The 19961-nt window shown below is 43.5% G+C and overlaps 1 protein-coding gene across 12 annotated transcripts in view; it reads right to left on the minus strand.

The window, feature by feature from the left end:
• RABGAP1L (RAB GTPase activating protein 1 like) overlaps window positions 1–19961 on the minus strand; it is a 230193-nt gene that overhangs the window by 9421 nt on the left and 200811 nt on the right. For 10 of the 12 annotated variants that reach the window (XM_015635758.2, XM_015635753.2, XM_019007609.2 and 7 more), the window contains one exon: window positions 4914–5006. In XM_015635758.2, the coding sequence (XP_015491244.1) occupies window positions 4914–5006 (93 nt within the window). Of the gene's footprint in view, window positions 1–434; window positions 1237–1782; window positions 4646–4913; window positions 5007–19961 lie in introns of those variants that run through there. The other 2 variants (XM_033516280.1, XM_015635761.3) reach the window with 2 other exon arrangements.

Consider the following 19961-nt stretch of genomic DNA (forward strand, 5'->3'; position numbering starts at 1 on the left):
TAAACACAGTAAAGACAGAAAGAGCAAACAGCACTTTTCATGTGTAGCAAACTATTTCCATAGGCTGTGAAATATTTAGAGTTTTATGAAACCTGCTCGCAATGACAAAGTTCAACAGATGGAGCCGGTCTGTTACAGCAGGACTCACATCAGAGGCAGCATTTGTAACTAGTCAGACCTGCTAGTTGTCCCTGGTGTAAACAGACAGCTTCCTGCCTCCTCTCCACAACACTGCATTTACTATGACAACCATTTCCTTCACCTCAATATTGCTCAGTTTCTACAGTCAGTAAAATGACAGATCCCTCTTTCCCAAATTCCTCCTCCTGGTTACAAAAGGTGGCTGGTGAACTCAGGCTAGCTTTTAAAAGGAGGATACTGCATTTCCAAAGAGGACAAACAACGCTGATACACATAAATACAAATCAACTTACCTCCTGTAAAGTCACAGACCAAATACTGCTTTCAACCATTGGTGCAGACAGTGAAAACAGGATATAAAGAAATTTCTAATACAAAAAAGAAAGTTGCTTATTCTTCGTTGTGTTTTTTGTTACAAGTTTTAGAGAGAGATACTCCTGCTTCCATCACACACTGGGTGGAAAGAAGACAGCAAACTTGAAAGCAGTAGGCAAGCCTCAGTTCAGGATGACTGAAAGGCTGAACTCCACCCTCTGCTCCCTTCCAGGCTGCACCAAGGAGCAATTCCTGAGATTAGTGGCCATGATGCATCCTGTCTGTTCTGTACTCAAGTGGGGTGTAATGAGTCACCAAACTTGTTAAGCAATACTGTTTCTATTCAGCAACACCCTGTGCTGCGTTTGGCTCGGGTAGAGTTAAGTTTTCTTCATGGTGGTTAGTACATTTTGGGTTTGTGCTGGAAAAGATGTTGATAGGATTGAGGTGGTTTGGTTATTGCTGAGCAGGGCTTGCACAGAACAAAGGCCTTTTCTGCTTCTTGTACCTCCTCACCAGTGAGGGGGCTGGGGGTACACAACAGCTGGCAGGAGACACAGCTGATCCCAACTGACCTCAAGGGATAGTCCAGACCATGTGGCACCATGCTGAGTATGTAAAGCAGGGAGAAGAAGAAAGAAGGGGGATCTTTGGAGTGATGGCATTTGTCTTCTCAGGTCACTGTTATGTGTGATGGAGCCCTGCTCTCCTGGAGATGGCTAAACAACTACCTGCCCGTGGGAAAGGGGCTGAGTTCCTTGTTCTGCTTTGCTGAGCACACAGCTTTTGCTTTACCTACTGAACTGTCTTCATCTCAACCCACATAGTTTTGTCACTATTACTGTGATGATTCTCTCCCCCATCCCACTTGTGATGGAGTGAGCAATGTCATGAATAAGCAGCTGCCTGAGTTGCTGGCTGGGTTAAATCAAGAAATCTAAACCCCAGACCTCTGAGTGTGAATAGACCCTCAATGACGGAATGAAAACACTGATTAAAATTCACTTGCTGGATATGAACAAACAGGTCTTCAAAAACCCAATTGCTCTTGATATGAGAGGAGCTCCAAAGGAAAATCCTGTGAACCTCCATCTAGAAACCCAAAAAGCTTTCACAGCAAGTGATCCAGGAAAGGCTCTCATGGTAAGCAACACAGAGGCTCCTAGCTGTGTTTTCTGTTTGGTTACTCTGGACAAGCATTCCCCAAAGTGCTCCAGCACACTTTTTAAACAAACAACAGACAATGTCCCACAACAAAAGTCATCATGATTTTCCTCATGATGGTTAATGTTCAGTTGCCATGACTGAATAAAAATGACCAGTGTATTAATTTTTGCTTCTCCTTCAAAGCACAGAGAAGGCTATTATGTCCACATTACACATTTATTCACACAAGTTCTCCATTGCACAGGGGGGTCGACACAGGAAAAGGTGGAACAGAACAGCAGCATCTGCTTGCAAAACTCCAGCCCTTTTTGTACAACTATATCCTCTTTATTTTACATTAATTCTATATCCTCTTTATTTTACATTAATTCCCAGGCTCACTTCTGGAAATTTCTCATCAAGTCAACCCAAATATTGTTACATAAGGCATTCTCAAACAGAAGGAAAACTCCATAATATTTAGAAGAACATAAAACTGAAGTCTATTGCTATTTTTTTCTGCACATACAACTCACTTTTCTTCCTGGCTTCTGTAGGGAACTTGTAATTTACTTTAGCTAAAAGTTATGAAATTTGGTAACAAACAACAATTTAGAACATATTTCACTTTTGTACCTTTTAAAAATCTGATAATTTGTTATAAGCAATGGAAAATGAAGTGAAAACATGTCCAGAAAAATCTGCACTTTTCCTAAATAATACTTGTAAATATAGAAACAAACACCAAAAATCATGGCACTCTTTAATACTGTTCTTTTGGTAAGTCAGATCACAACATGTAAAAGACATGCTGGGCAGGAACTGCTGCGTGTTTACCACAGTTCCTGGGAGCACATGAATTTAAGCTGTCAGGCAAACACGACTGGTTACTCAGCCAGACACTGCAAAACCAGCCCATCTCCCTCTCTCAAGAGACCATCAAGGCATTTCCTCTGAGGGCTGTGTCACAGGGAGGTGTCTTACTCAGACATCCTTCATCCCTGCAGCTCTCAAGTGCTGCTGTCTATGTGGGCCTGACAAATTTCTGCTGGTAACAAAAACTCTAAAAACTGTAACTAAAAACTATCAACCCACTGAAAACTCTTTTCCTTCTTGAGGAACATATGAGGAACATTCTGCAGGGATCTCTACTCCAGTGACCCCACCCAAGAAACATCCCCTTCCTAGGCAGCAAAAACCTCTGCTCTGGGAAGAGAAACTGAAAAAATTACAAGGTTGTAGGGCTGTGGGGCACAGCCCACAGAGCAGGAGCTGAGAGCAGAGCTGTGCTTGTAGGCAAGACTGGCTTTTGTCCTTTTCCAAGCCAAGCCTGGCTGGTGAAAGCCCTGCACGGGTCCTGCCCAAATGAAATGCATCTCTGATCATGCAGGCTGCAGAGCACTCTCTTAAAGGACAAGCAGAATGCAAGGCTGGTTCTCCACCTGCTGCCTGGGAGGATCCACACAAGTGACATTTTCTGGCTGCCCTTTGGAAACACTCCTGAAATGTCAGTTTCTACCAACCTCAACTTCACATATCAATAAAATCTAACAAGCAAGACAAGGAACAAAGAACATTTACAAGCATTTTTCCATGACAACCCATCAACAAATGTGTCCAGACTTTGAAGTTAATGTGCAACTAACCTATTACAGGGACTCTCTAATCACAGCATCCTTAAGAGGATCAGACCAATACAGCTTAATAAAAAAATCCACAGTGAGTTTCAGAAGCACAAGCCAAAAGCCTGGGCTGTGATCTTGACTGTGACAGTGACTCACATCACTAGTGGCCCAAGAGTCATTTCCTATATCCTCATTTGCAGCTTGGGATAATGTTCTTTACCGTCCATTGACCAGGATTAACTAGTTAATATGCTTCCACTGAGCTTTAAAGAGCCCTTATTTGTTTTCTAAGCATTATTTTAATTCCACAGTACTATAAGTGAACCACTAGAAAAATACTTAAAAGTTAATCAGCAGTCAGTTGTGGTTTTTTCCAAATAGGTCATATTTGCTATTGGCTCTCAGCAGCTACAGCACTCCTAAGTCTCACAAACAGTAAAATTTCCACCCTTTGACAGCAAAAAACCTACACTTAAAATATAATTTTCTCACAGACAAAAGCTTTTTTCTTAAAAAAAAACAAAACCAAAAAACAAAGAGTCAGTTTGACTTCGTACCTGTAAGTCTTCTTTGTTACATTTATGAATTAAGGCACACTCTCTCACCACAGATTTCCACACTGGTTTTCTGAACGTTGTTGCATTTATGTTTACAGGCCATGTCAAGCCTGCTGTACTCTGATTATTCACCACTCCACACTCCTGGCAGACTCCATAACAACCGCATAGCACTTGACATATTAAGGCACAATGAAGAACAGCAGGAAAACAGTACAAGGATATGTAAGAAAAGTCAGCTCCCAGCTATCCTGGGCAGTGGGCAGTAAAGTGCTTCACCCCTGTCAGCTTCCCCTAGAGCCAACTGAACTGTTCAAAACAGAGTGAGGAATAAGCAGATCCTGAACATTCAGTAAAGTCTGTGCCCAGAGGCAGAGCTCCAGCACGCAAAACCTACAGCAACAGAACGTAGCCGTGACAATGAAAGAAATACATTGTAAAGATAAGCAAAGCTGACCCAAAATTGAAGAACTGTTCTTTTCCAGTGAACTATCAAGCTATCATATTAACAACTGAATCTTATTTATCTGCTCCTTTAAAGAGGAGTATCCATCACTATTAATTCTATTGCAGTAGTACCTCAGGATCCCAGGAGAGCTCTGGGTCCCACCAGAACAGGTATTATCTTAACAAAAAATTACTGAAGCTTGGTATAAACAGGAATGAATAATAAGGATTGTATCAGCCAAGGAAGAGTTCATCTTCCAAAGTCTCTGTGGATGCCACTGCATACAGCTTGCACTAGAACAATGTGTATTTTCTCCTTTCTGTGTCTGTAGCTGAATCACCCTTTATTTCTGCGGCTCATGAAGATCTCCCGTAAAAGTGCAACAGCAGGAGAGTTACCTACAAACATATAAACTGAAAGAAGAAAAATATTATATGTGACGACTTGCAGATGTCTTAAGAGTTACAAAAATTGTGACTGAAATATTCTTGGAAAAAAAGACTTAAGCCCAAAGGTTTAAAGTGCTTATTCAAGAAAGGAGATGAGTTTCGCCATCACTTCCCTAATGTCTGCACTGGCACATCCCAGGGAGGTGAGCATGGTACACAAACCTCTGCTTAACTGCTGGAGACAGCTCGCTCCTCGTGGGATTCACCAAATTCCCATATAGCATCTCCCTACCTTATATCTGTCCATAGGATCTTCCTGCTGCAGCTGGCTCTCTCGCATTGTTTGGTACTCTCTCTCATATTTCTTCAGCTTTTTTGTTGGCACCTGTGGAATAGATTTGGAAAACATGCATTTAGAAATTAGAGCAATGCTGGAAAAGCTGACTGAAAGCTCTCCCTACAAACAGGAAACCGAGGAAGTGCTGGAAAGCTGCTGCTGAATAAAGTCTCTCCCCACCGTCCCCCCTCCCCTACTCATTAAGCCATGTCAAACACCAATACAGCTCACATCGACAGAAATCTTTCTGTGCCCACTGCTGCTAATTATTCAAACATTTAAAGGGAAACAGAAGTGGAGACATTTTAATAAGACTAACGAGAAGAAAAAAAGCACAAACAAGTGGGAGAACAGGAAAAAGGAAAACACATTTTCATATATATGATTCATCAAAACAATGATGCAAGACAACTGTTAAAATTAAGATCAGAACAAAGGAGTGCTCATACAAAAGGACTGGACAATTCCCTGGGGGAGATCCAAGTAATGGTTTTTATTGCTGAGAGAGTATTAATGTCTGAATTACAGCCTGTGACCAATGCCCTCATGAAGTCTGGCATTAGAGCCCTCCTAGGCACAGATGGAGATGCTTCAGTGCAAGAGAGCAGAGAGGTGGCTCAGAGAAATCACAAATAAATTTGGTAAACAGCCATGCAGAAAGGTCAAAACCCAGGCTGCCTGATCCTGGGAACGCTTCCACTTCAAACACTGATCAGAAGGAGTCTGTGTTCTTTTAAACAAATCCTCTGTTTTCCCTTCACCTTTTGGTTGGGTATGCAGTGCTCCCATCTCTCCCTGGGGACATTTGACAGTGTTACTCAGGTCACCTACTGGCAGCTGGAGAGATCCTAACACCACACACCACCGTGAGTGTAAACAAGGCTTCCCCTTGATCTGTCATGTAGATATTCCTACAGCCTATATTGATCATGTTTAGCTGCACCCTGCTTTGAGGACATGCCACTGTCACCTTGCCTTAGGGCAAAAACTGCTGCCAGTGAGCAGAGATATCAGCTTCTGTGTAATTTTGCAGTTGTTTTCTCCTTGCTGGTTTTCAGCTCAATACTTCTTTGCTCTGCAGTACCCGAATGGACCAAGCAAGTGCTCAGTGTTGCTGCAGAGGGAGGTGCAAATAGCAACAAGAAACCCATGATCTGCAAAACATTAATAAAGTAGCACCCATTCCCACAATTACTGATAGAATCTGAAATCAACCCCCTTAAAGCAAACAAACACAAAATGGTAAAGATAAAAACATGAAGTATATTGGGCAAACATACAAGAAAGTTTCACTTTGATGAAACTTAGTAAGGCAAAACACCATGAAATTAAAGTGACTAATTAAGAGATGTTTTTACACATTTCAACTGAATAATCCTCCTAACACAAACCCAGACAGCTTTATCTTGGCTGCAGCCTGAAACAGTTGAGGCTACTTAATAATAAGAATAAAAAATCTTTTCACCATAGTGTTTTCAATGAAACAAACCCATCACACATCCAAAACCTGATCCATCCCCTCCTTTCACCAGAATTACTGGACTTTCATTTAGAGAACCAGATCAAGGCTCCCTGATTGGGGTGTTAAAAGGACACCCTCCAAACACAGTTGTCAGGTTCTGCTGTGGAGTTTTGTGCTCCAATATGCAACCACCTGGAAATAAAGATAAATATGAGGGAGATTTGGTGGTGCAGCATGGCAAAAAGGCACAATGCAGGTGTAACTTAGATGATGATCTGCTCAGCCAAAGAATTTCCTGATTCTTGATGCTTTTCATTGAAACCTTTAAAGTGCATATAAGAACTAAGTTTCACAACACAGGGAGACAGACAAGACTATTCACACAACCAAGTGAGTGCTTCAGTAAGAATCCTGCCATCTGAAGGAACAAGAGATGTAACACAGATTTTGTGTCTGTGTGTGTAAATAGGGAGGTAAGAGTGGAAAGTGAAGGTGAAAATTGCAGTTATCCCCCTATGCTTATGTTAGCAGTGCTGTTCACCTTAGCCTGGCACTGGGTGTTGGGTGCTTCCTCCACTCACAACTATCAACCATTTCTTAATACCTGCTAATTCATTCCATCATCAAGCCTTCTTATCTATATGGTCTCCTTACTTGCTTGTATTCCACTTCACAGCTGTGAGCAGGACGGGCCCTCTGGGGCCTTGTGAGGCATCAGCTCCCTCATTCAGCACCACCGGAGCCACCCACAGCCATGGCCTGGGCTGAGGGATGGCCCATGTGCCTGGCACACTCTCCAGCAAGGAAACAGCACAGCAACGTTTTCTTAGGAATACTGACAGTAAATAACACCTGAAACAAGCATCAGATCGTGCAAGCATCAGGTGTGACATAGAAAACAGCTTCCAGCTCTTTGAAAGGTGATAGTGACTGATGCATGCTAGTATCTATTTATGCTACAAATTTTGTCTTAACTGGGAAGTACCTAAGTACTGTAAAAGTCTATCTTAAGGGGCTGGGGGGGAACTCATACCAGAAACCAGTCCATACTAATCCACTTATCTTGTAAAAGAGAAACTGGAGCAAATATGCCCAAGAACTTTGGCAGAGACACTGTTACTGTCTATTCAGCCACATTTCTCAAAGGAGTTTGGTAATTTATTACAGTGCTTTCTTCTTCTGAGTATACACTAATAAATGGAAAAAAAAAATTTAAAAGCCCATTTCCATATTTCCCAATTTAATTCCCTGAAACAGTTTGTGACTTCAACAAGGGATTTCTCAGTAAACATTTTCATAAGTAAGTGCATAGTGCTAGCTGTGCTTCAGTCTTCGTAGACTGATCCTGAACAAAGTGCTCATAAATTGTCTATAAAAGCTTCTGCAATATTGATTCCTTTTTTCTTTCTTTAGCACCATGGGGTATATTAGCTTGAACTGATGGTTATCAAATTTAGGAGACTTTTATGGTGTATAAACATTCCTCATAATTATTTATCTCAATATCTTATCTCATTGAGTTGTTTTATTTTATTGACTTCAAGTATAACATCATGTTGTAAGTAGTTGTATGTAGGGAAACACCCATGCAGAGCATCTTAATAAAACATTCACACAGAAGAACTGAACAAGCAAAACCTCTTTCTGAAAAAAAACCAATGGCACCAAATGCTTGAAGGACTCACTGCAGTGGGGTGATATGTGGAAGGTGGAAAACAAAACCACTTTGGTTTTAGCTGCCGCTGTTCAGACAGGGCTGGAGAGATTTGTGTCACCTCCTCAGGCAGTCCTGGGCATGGACAGTGTACTGAGCATCAACAGCTGCTCAGCTTCAGGAGACCCCTCCCTCATCCTGTGATTTCTTTAGCTGTTTACAGGCAGTTCAGCCTGACCTTGCTGGATTCATAAATCACACATATGACTCCTTTCTCCCTAATGTTTTATTGCTCTAATGCAGCCGGAGCACTCAGAGGAGGCAGTTATTGCTGTGTTCATTTGACAGCCAAGGAAATGGAAGCAGAGATGGGAAGTGATTTCCTGAACATATTGCAGACAGCCAGGGGCTGATCCAGATAGTGAAATCCTATTACTTGATTTCTGATTTCCAGCACCAGGACAGTGCCAAACTGAGCAGGGGATCTCTTTCCCAGCTCCCCACTTTCTTTCCCTATCTAGCACTGCATTAACACTCCAAAAATACATTGCCCCACCACACTGACAGTGTAGCCACAATTCTCTAATCTCCTGACTTTGTCCTCTCTAGTTCTTGCCTCAGTGTAGAAGAAGGGAAAAAAAAAAAAAAAGAGAAAGCAAAAAGCCAATGAAGAAAGTGTGCAGTGCTTTCCTTTCTCATTCTTTGAAGCAAGTGACAATTTTCTGCTTCACTGGTGATGGATTTGCTTGGTGATTTCAAGCTGAGGTGGGGGTATTGCAGCCTCCCCAGCCTGCTTTGAGAGAGCACGGACAGTGAGCACAGACTCTGGTGCAGCCCAGCCTCCCTTTTATCCATCCACCACACACCTCTCGTTCTGTGATCCCCAGCACAAGCCCAGACTCTTCCCACTGCTGCAAAGCAGGACCATTCCCAAGCAGAGGTGATGCCTGGGAGCCTGGCTCAGGAATGCTGGGACCAGCTCAGCCCCTGCTCACAGCCACAAGTATCAGGTGCAAGAGGCTCCCACAAAACCGCACTACAAGTGCCTCCCTTGAGGAGATGCGAGTTATGCTTGTGTGTACTTAATTTTCTTCACCTTATGATTTAAAACAGTATCAGAAGAAATGTCACAATGAGGCTTGGTTGTGTCAGCGTCAGCTGAAGATTGTGAGCTTTAAACAGAAGCTCAGCAGATTAGCAATAAAAAAATTCCAGTCACATGCATCATCTTAGTTCACACTCAAAGTTGTAACATTTTGTTCCAGTTAATACTTTATATTTGAAATACAACTACATCAAGTTCCAGGAAGGAAGTAGCTCTATTTTAAGGAATACAGCTCTATTTAAGTACTTTATTAAGCCAAATGAAGGTTTCAGTGTAACAAAATCAGATGAAAAAACGGACTTTGTTCTACTTGTCTGTGCAGTCATTGCTATGGACAACTGTATCATCCTTTCCTTAAAAACATGGTTGGCCAAAAGAGTATTGTGCCATATCTGTGTAGGAATAAGGCTCAGAAGTAGATAAAGCTATTTGTTTTTCTTCTGGGAGGAGGCAGTAATAAAAAATAAAGAAAAAACCCCGCAGTACTATACTGACACAACAGACTTGTCTCCTGGATTAGACTTTAAAGGGGGTGAATGGAATATTGTACTTAGCTATTACACAGTATAATCTGAACAACTGCATCTCCAGTGAGATCTTAGCCACAAGCATGAAATCTGAAAGGGAAAAATGTAATTTCTCACAAAACTCTATTTAGGATGGGTATTCTGAACAGAAAACCTGCAGCATCCATTTGTAAAACTTAATGTAGGAATGATATCAGCTGCCTAGAAAGAAATTCCAGGCTGGAGCACAGCCTGAAGAATTCCCATCTCTCCTTTTGACACCGTGCAGGGAAGGGCTCACTGGCACCAGGCTGTTTCAGCACCAGTTTGAAAGCCTTGGAAGAGCCCTCCTCCAGTGTTTTCACTAGGCTACAGTATCCCGTTCTTCTCACACATCCTGCATTCAACCCCACACTGCAAAGCTCATTCAGCACCATCTGATCCCTGGTTTTGGGGCACAATAAAAGACCCAGCTGTCTGGGTATTTTACCACTTAAGCTGGAAGAAAGGAGTTGTCCCCTGAAATTCCTTGGAAAACACAGTGTTGGGGGATGTCCTGCTGAATGCACGCCTCAGCATCTGTTGCAGAACAGCATCTCTCCACCTCGTGTTTGGCAACAGAAGTGAGAGAAATGCTCTTTTTACATCAGCAAAACAGCTCCACCCCAGCACACCTGAGTATCCCTTCCATGCAGGGGGAGATGTTTCTTCTTGCTGCAAGTCACCTCCTCGCCAGCTCTGTACATTTAAGAATTCCTGAAGAGAGTCTTCAGGACAACAGAAAGCCAGCCTGGAAGCCAGCTGAAGGCAAAGGAAATCAGCACTGGCATGAATTTAGTTTAATTCTGCCGCATTAGTCCATTATCAAAATGTCTCAATTGCAATGGCACGTTCAAAGGAATTTATAGAAACAAGAGAAAGGCAGGTTGCAAAATTTACAGAGCACCTGCACAATCTAGTGTGATTCAAACCAGCAGCAGCAGAGTCAGTGACACTGGATCATTTCCAACACCAGATCCTTTTGTCAGATTTTAATCTCTACAATGTATTTCCATTCACAAAAATCCACTGAACCAGGTATAGCCCATTATTCTTTCACAGCCCTTCTGTTTAAAGATCTGCTTAGTTAGGCTCAGTTAGCAAAACGTTTAACTAAGAGTAAGCTGAGACAGAGATGTTCAACAAGCCCCACTGTACACCAGTCCTGCAGCAACACAGGGAAAGAGAATGGAATTTGGATTCCCTGAACTGTAACTCTAAAAACCAATGGGTATTTTTACACTGACCACAGTGCTCGTGTTTGAGAGGCTGCAGGAGAACCTGCATCTATGAAAAATGGCCAAGGAAAGGATATTCTGCCTGTGGCAGATTATTTTCAGAATCCCAAAATGTCTTTCTGCAATCAAAAATTCATTTTCATTTTGACATATGGAATGTTTATTATCCACTTCAATTTGCTTTGTTTTAGTAAAGAAGAGACACCCTGAATGGCTGAAAAGCAGTGCTTGGAAATGGCTGATTATTTTCTGCACTTGCAGCTGATGTCTCACAGCTCCCCCAGACACAAGTGCTTCCTTCTGTACAGATAAGGGCTGCAGCAGTGAGACACACACCGGGAAAGAACAGCCAGAGCCACTGTCAGCTAGCACACAGTTTGCATTTCAATGGCTCTGGTCAACAACACCACCAATATTGGAAACATTCTAGGTGGAAAATATCTGCTTACAGGTCATTTTTATTATCTGCCCTAACTTAAAGAGTGCCTGAACAATGAGACCTCTACTACTGAGGACTATCCAGATTAAATGGAACTACTTGTATATGCCACAGCCACAGTGAGGACTGGGTAACTGGGAGAGTGATGCTGCCCAGCCATCTAAGCCAAGGCTCTGCTCTGGGTAACACACTTCCTATGAGCAGCAGCTGGTTTTCCAGCATAGGATTTATTCATCAGTTTGTACCTCATAAATGTAACAGCTCCAAGTGATTCTGTGCCTTACATACACACCCCTCTTGATATACAGCATGTAATGCTGAAGGTTTTATGTCTCCTCAGTGACTGTATGAAATTCAACTCTTAGCTCTCCCCACCAGAAGCATACAATTCATTTTGATTGAGATCTAACCCCTGCCCACAACAATTCCAGAGCTTTAGTCACATTTCTTAGCACATCACAGCAAGAGAGGAGAACAGCAAGCAGGAAGACTAACACAGCCTTTGCCATCATTCCTGTGACAACAGAATCAGACATTCAAGTAATTTTCTTGCATCACATAGAGGGGAAACTGCCTCTCACAGCTACATGGTGTTAGGGTTCACTTCCAACCTTGTTTATTCAGCACGAATGCCAACACAACACCAACAACTTATCAGTGCCGATGTTCAAACTAGTGGTTTTACCAAGGCTTTACTATAAAACTCGTCTCATTCAACATATTTAGTCCACAGAGTGCACAGCTTTCAGCTAGTAAACCCCTGGTACATTTTCTGAAACCTGCCATGACACTAGTGAAACCTGCTGTCTGCAAGACAAGGTTCTGATTCTGCTGAATGACTGAGCCACATCCCGTCTCCTGTCATACTCTGTGTCCAGCACAGGATGAAAAATAATCTACTTCTTCAGATGGAGGATGGGTGCTAGATGACAACTCTGAATCATATGTCCAGGTAATCAAAGAACCTTGCAGTATTCTGTGAACACACATAGAATGTGTTAATATTATTTTAGATCAACTCTGAATCAAAAAAATTCTCATTTGCATCTTTAAAATCAGCATCAAGTTTCTCTGATGAGTGTGGAGGTCCTTGATGCTCAAACCTATCATTATTTTTATCAATATTTCAAACATAGAAGTTACTAAGAGTAATTACTTTTTAGTGGATTACTCCACTAGCAGAAAATAGATACCTTTTCTATATTAAAACTGAACCATTGTGGACCTGTGAGAGTGGGTCCAGGAGTCCATGGAGATGCTCTGTGGGCTGGAGCACCGCTCCTATGAACACCAGCTGAGAGAGCTGGGGTTGTTCATTCTGGAGAAAGGAAGGGTCTGGGGAGATGTCAGAGCCCCTAAAGGGGGTCCAGGAGAGCTGGAGAGGGACTTTTTACAAGGGGTGGAATGGCTTCACACTGCCAGAGCACAAGGGTAGACTGGATATGAGGAAGACATTCTTCATTGTGAGGGTGGTGAGGCCCTGGCACAGGGTGCTCAGAGAAGCTGTGGTTACCCCATCCCTGAAGTGTCCAAGGCCAGGTTGGATGGGGCTTGGAGTAACCAAGGAATGGGATAGTGGAAGCCCATTCCTTGCCCATGGCAAGGAAGCGGACCTAGATAGTCTTTAATGCCCCTTAAAACCTGTGATTCTGTGGTTATATAATTACACTTGAACTCTACAATCTGCTTTGTTATATCAAATACTCTTATCTATATTTCAGCACCTAACACAGCTTCATTCTCTGAAAGTCTTGCCTTTTTTCTGCTTATCCAGCTCCATAAACAAAATTGCTAATATCCTAAAAAAAGCCACCCATCAGCATTTTGAAAATACAAGTGGAACAGTGTCCAACTCCAAGGTATCACCAAGGCTCACCAAAGCATGGCACAGGCTGTTAATGCAACAATGAATCCATGCCCTGCTCCGTTATCTCACTGATCTGCCAAGAAGGTTCCCTCTACACCTTGAATGAGACTTCAGGTTTTATGTTGCATCTTTCAGCCTCTGTACCTACAGGACGCCTTGGCACAAAGCTGGCAGGGAGGTGGAGGAAGGGCAGGGCTGTTTAAAAATCATTATTTGGCCATTGATGTGGTTTAAGCAGCTGCCTTAGAGTATCCCTGGGGATGGGACCACACAGCTGCATGGCCCATCAGCACCCAGAGATACAAAGGAGCTGCACCAGTTCCCAAACCTGTACATTAAACAGTGCTGTACATAAAAGGTTGCTTTTTAAAACTTCTTGCTTATTTCTCTGCCCCAGCTATGGTTCTATCACCACACCAGCATTACCAGCCACCACTACCACTTGCCACTTCACCTGCACACAGACCTGGGCTCATCCATCACATTTAGCTGAGACCCTGTCAGGCTCAAAAACTACCAATGGACTCCTGCCACTTTATCACCCAGCACAGAACATCCCAAAAGCACTGACAGAAGCAAGGAGTTTGATGGGTAGGAGGGGCTGGAAGAAAAAGATGCAGTGTGTCTGCTGCCAGCTTCAGCAGGAAAGCCAAGCTGCTGCCACTGAAGGGAGCCCTGCAAGGGAAAGAGCTCCCACAGAGAGAGAGAGCAGGCACTTCCTTTGGGAAACAAAGCCAGCAAATTACCAGCAAGGTCTGGCTCCCATGATTTTCACCCTCTGGTACCAGCAGCAGCAGAGAAGCAGCAAGCCTTTTATTCCCCTGAGCTCTCTGTCCTGGTGCTATCCATTCCTTATTCCTCCAGCCATGGAAAGAACGAGACCTTTGCTTCTGAGGTAACTGGAATCTTGTTATTGTGTTCCAGTGTTGCCTGACCTGCTCTGGAAGTTCAGCCTGAGCGTGGACAACCTGCATGTTCATTCTTGCCTGTGCACTGTGGTCTCCAAGGTAATGGACAAATAATACACAATATCTTACTTATGCCTTGATATCATAACTTGGGATTACTTTGGCAACTCTGCCTTGAAGCAAAAGCACGACACTACATACACAGAGCATCACCCTGGCACAGCTAACACGCTGCTCTAAATCAAACCATCGTGATTTTTCTAGAAGCCCACAGCTTTACAACATCAGCAACAAGCATAGCCAGCACTCCAGTCAACATAGACGGCTGGTTTTTGGTGAGCTCATACTGACACAGGTAGAAGGAAGCAATAAAAAAAAGATATGTATTACACTATGCATGAAAGCACAAACCCAACAGGTTAAAACCCACTGAAATTCATCTTCCAATCTCAGCACAAAGTATGCCAAATTCTTCTGGGAACTGGGTTCAGAAAGAATCAAAGTAGTTGTAGACATTGAAGACAGAATATTTGTAACTAATATTTACCTGCATCTTCTAGTAATTATGAAACTGGACTTCTATAAAGAGATAAACTGTCTTTTCATCTAATTTCAGAACTCCTTTCAAAGTCAGTGAACATACTTGCCATATATAACCAATAATGCCAAGACACTTATTTCAAATTTCTTCTCTCAAATGGGCTTATGACAGAAACAAGCTGTTTCTCGAGAGCCCTGAAACACTTGTATTGATTCCCCTGAATCATTTTTTTAAGAAAATGAGGCAGCATCAGAAGTTGTCCTTCTTTTGAATGTGTCAGAATTCTATTGCTATTTATAAAATGTGCATTTGAGACATTGCTTAAATAATTGTCTCTTGATCCAATGACAAGAAAAAGGCAGAAAGAAGAAAAAGGATACATTATTATTTGTGAAGGAATTAAACAGTAATTTAAACTAAACGAAGAAAGAAAAGTTCAAATTCTTCTTTGAATTCCATTAGGCTGGATGGTATTCTAGAGGATATAGGAAAAAAGAGGATTTCTAAGTGTTGCTCAAATGCATTAAAAATTACAGCTCAAAAATAATTATGATTCAGATGAGTCACAATGGTCCAGAAAACAGCTCAGCTCTAACCAGTCTGTAGTTTTTTTTGCAGGGCAGAATTACTGACAGAACAAGCAGAAGAGATATCTGGTCCACTCTTGTTTTTTATAGTAAATACTTAAAGCAGTAGAGATTCCCTTAGACCAAAATCCCTGTATGGAAATAACATTTAAGGACCACAAATCAACACACCTGGATGACTTTGGCTGACAAGCTGAAACCAAGAACCCACACAAATGCTCTGCAGAGCTGATAAGGATCTGGCTTAAAAACTGGTTCCACACCAACATCTTGTTATAAACTATAAGTCAAACTTTATTCTTTATCCACAGATCTGTCTGTCTACGTTTGAAAAACAAAAACCCGCCAAGGCAGGAACCTCCCTTGGAATGGAAAATATGACCCCCTTCCCTCCGAATGATTATAACTTTGAAATTATGGGGGCTTTCAGGGAAAGATATGGGAAAAGGAATGCCAGTTCTCTACAGCATGTGTAACAAGACAGATAAAGGAGAAGAGCAGCAGCACCAAGGAGCAGAGCAGGAGCCCAGCCCTCGCTGCAGTTCCGCTCTCGGCCGCCAGGGGCGCTGCCCTCGCTGCAGTTCCGCTCTCGGCCGCCAGGGGCGCTGCCGGCTCCCGGCCGGACACGGCTGCCATGGCTCCCCGCGCCGCCAGGGGGCGCTGTGCCCGCGCGCGTCCCTCACGCGGTGATGGCGGCACAGCCGGCACCAAGAGATGGAAATGGCGCTTCCTTTGCAAACTCACGGCGGACAGCCGGTCCTGGGGCCCCGCCGCAGGGTGAAATGGGCTCCACCAGGGATCGCGGAGCAGTGGCTGGGATGGCAGAGGCGGGCACACCCGGGGTGGCAAACAAAGCGTAGCAAAATCTCCAGAGCCCTGGCAGAAGCTGTAGGGTGTCCAGGCGGGCAAGGAGTGTCAGGTAAAAGCATAGCAAAAAACCCCAATCAATGCAGAAAACAGCAGGGCTGGGCAGCAGCAGCCAGGGTCCCACAGACTGCTGGGAAACACTGCCTCCTGAGGGGGTCAGGGGTCGGGGTCCCCTTCCCAGTGATGTCGGGTGTTGAAAAGCTCCCAGGTGAAGAGCGGCTCTTGCGAGCAGAGGCTCACGCATGGTGAGGAGAGGCAGTGAAGAACAAAACCACTCAGCAGTGGCAGCCAATACTCTGGGCAGCAAGAGTCTGGCACCAAAACCACACCTGTCCCACTCTGGCCCCGAGAGTGAAAGCTCAGAGCAGAGCCCAGCCCCTCACCCCCCAGCCAAAATCTCATGGTACCTCTTCCAAAGCCCCTAAGCTCAGAGACAGTAGCAAACTGCACCCTTCTTCTTCCTCCTCCTCCTCCCAGCCACATCTTTTGTCTCTCTTAAGTATTGTCGTTATCATCTCTTAGGCAACAAAAGGGAGAAAATTCCCTGAGAGAAAGAAAAAAAAAAAAATAATAAAAAAATATAATAAAAAAAAAATCCTAACTCCACACAGACAGAATTAGAGATTGAAGGAAAAACTGGGATTGGAAAGGCGCCAGGGGGTGCATGGACCAAGCTCCTGCTCAGGCAGGGGCAGGTTAAAGCCAGAGCATGCTGCATCCTGCTCCTGAAGGCCTCCAAGAATGGAGATGCCAGAGTCTCCCTGAACAGAACTGCTTTCCCTTGTGCTGAGCCAGAGTTGACTCTGCTGCAAATTATGACCATTTGTCATAATGCAATGTCCCATCATTGCCTCTGCTTCTAAGACCTTTTAAGTGGCCAGAGACTGCACTTAGATCCCTCATGAGCTTTCTCCTCCTCAGGCTAAGATGCCCCAATTCTCCCATCCTTCACCGTGCAGTCGGACCCTGCCTTCCCTTCAGTCTTCCACTCCACTTGCTTTAGCCTGTGAGTACCTGTGGTCTCAGGACTGGATTCAGGGAGAGAGATATATTTCACTGACACCTGTCCCTGCACAGGCAGCCTTGGGCACTGCAGGGCACAGGTTATCCACCACAACTCCCAGCTTACACACTCATGCTGTCCAGAGATTTAGCACCCATTCTGCAGAGATGATGGGATTTATCCTATTCAGGATTCTGCATTTACCTTTGCACTTGCTGAACCTCGGCAAGCTCCTCTCAGCCCAGCACTTGCCCTCCAGTTTCTGCCCCTTGTTAAACAGGGTACATCCTCTTCTGGTGTCTTGGCTTGAATATGTTCAACATAGCCCCACTATCAACCCCCAAATATGTTCAGATCCCTGCCAGTTAGACTTCAACCCATGAATGCACTTCTCCCAGGCCTCCCAAGTTTTTCACCCGCTTTGCAGTTCACCCACCCACTCCAAACCTCCTGAGTTCAGCTTTGATGAGAAGCTGAGAGCTTAAAAATCCTTATGCCAGAGTCTGCCAGTACGTAACCACAAATTCTTTCTACGAAATGGCTGATAATTCCCCCAAATAGAGAGCTAAACACAGCAATGCAGGCAGGAAAATGGAAATACAATTAAGCTTTCCACAAGAACGTCCTTCAGCTCTGGATTAAGAGGATTATACCACTTAGAATAGCATTTTTATAAACCCTTGAGTCCAAGTTTTCTGCAGATAAACCAGGAATTGAAATTCCCCACAGTAAAGCTGCCCAATTCTTGCACAAACTACACAGCAGCCCACTTATATATGCTGCTCTCCATGTCTCTGCACAGTAGTTTCAGAACAAATTGAAATTCTGAAAGCAAGACCACACAGCAAAACAACTCCATTTTTCATGGTCACATTGCAATATGACTAATTTTATTTTATGTTGGGGAATTGCTATTATACAGTGTCACTTTGAAACATATTTAACAAAACCTTGGATTGTCCACATCCTCTTTAATTGTTTAAGAGCATCAGAACAACATTATAAAAATGCTGCTGTGCTTTCCAGATGGATAAAGATGATGTGGGCAACAGCAGATAATTCTGACTGTGCTCAAGTTCATGCCTATATGGCACTGGCTGTGTCAGAAGGTCACAGAGGGCTGGCCTTAAGTACAAGGAACCCGCACAGATCTCACCTGGCCTGGTTTGGTTTCAGCATTAACCCTTTGTCACCTCACGTCATGACCTGGCTCTCTGTGCAAGGGAGACTCCTGTGCAACCTGGCCCATTGCACAACCCAAAGGGGCTACAGTGAGTGACCTGTAACGCCAGAAACCTTCCAACAAGACCATCCCAACCACAGAAGGAAAGTTTTATAGAACATTTTCTTTTAAACTATTCTCTGCAACCTGAACGGATTAATAGAAAAGCTTTTCAAAATAACAAACTTTATTTTGCAAACCCAAGATGAATCCCAGATTGCAACATACTTGTGGTATTAAAATGAACTCTTAGAATAAACAAAACGTCCAAAAGTCCTTCCTGCAGAACGTCCCTTTGTGTACAGTACACACCTTTGTGCAAGCTGGTGAAATGGCTGTGACAGAGTCAACACGATTTGCCCCAACTTAGCCAAACCATCAGCTTGTCCCGCAGTTAAATGGAGCAGCAGAGAACCAAAAGAAACTTTTTGAGCCATCAGGTCCTGTCCCTTCATAGTGCAGAGTCCCACACACTATGAAGGGACTCCGATGCATTGTCTAATCCTATAACAATCGTGAGGAGAGCTGCATTTTAAACATCAGCAGGTTGTCTGCACCATTATTTGCTTAGTTAATATCCTCCAAAAACCAGTTACAAAGCAGTTAGGTGTTTCCTGTGTAAACCCAACAAAAAACATACTTCTTGATTTCTTTACTAGTACATAATGCACTGAAACATGGAATCCTAGAATGGTTTGGGTCGGAAGAACTTGAAAGACCATCTTGTTCCAACTCTCTGCCATGGGCAGGGATAGCTTCCATGGGACCAGGCTCACAGTCCCATGTTAATACACAAACATGTTAATACTCTTTAATATCAGGAAAAGAAAAAAAATTGATCAGGACAAACCTTTACAGTAAAGTCAGTTAGTCAGATCTGTTAAATAAAAGTAAAATTATACTTTTTCCTCCCACAATTGTTCTCTGTTTACTAGGAGATAAGTAGTTACTTCATAGAGAAATGTTTTTCATCATGTTTTCAGAGTGGCAGAAAACATCTGGAGATGTGATGTGATGCTTTCACACCTGTTCCTCTCTCTCTTGGTCACTCACAGCTGATCCAAAGGAATCTAGAGATCCACAACACAGTTTCTGTTACTCGTGCTCTGCAGCTGTCCAGACCTGCAGAGGCCATCGCTGAGCCCAGCATGGTTGCAGTTCCCAAAGGTTTAAATGACAAGGTAAGCCACTGCCAAAGGTCTTCTTACCACAGGGATTTTAATTCAGCAACTGCAAGTGCTAGCTCTAGAACAACCCAGCAGTTCAGGGCAGGAAGCTGCAAGGAAAACCCTCTGCTCATCATCCCTTGCTGAAAGAAACTCATCCTAAGACACTCTCCCAGAGCTGCCAGGACCAGGCTCGGGTTAATCCTATTGCAACACCAGGTTCTGTCTGAAGGAAATCCTACTCTGGCCTCCCAGGCAAAGTGACACATGCTGCCACAGCTATCAGCTAAGGCAGAGCAAGAGGAAAGGCTGTGGCTGGACAGTGAATTAAGGGATACCATGTGTTTAAAAATATCCATCAAGGGAAAAAAACGTGTGACTCCTGATCTGCTTGATAAC

This window comes from Parus major, chromosome 8 (genome assembly GCF_001522545.3).
Source record: "Parus major isolate Abel chromosome 8, Parus_major1.1, whole genome shotgun sequence".
NCBI lineage: Eukaryota > Metazoa > Chordata > Aves > Passeriformes > Paridae > Parus > Parus major.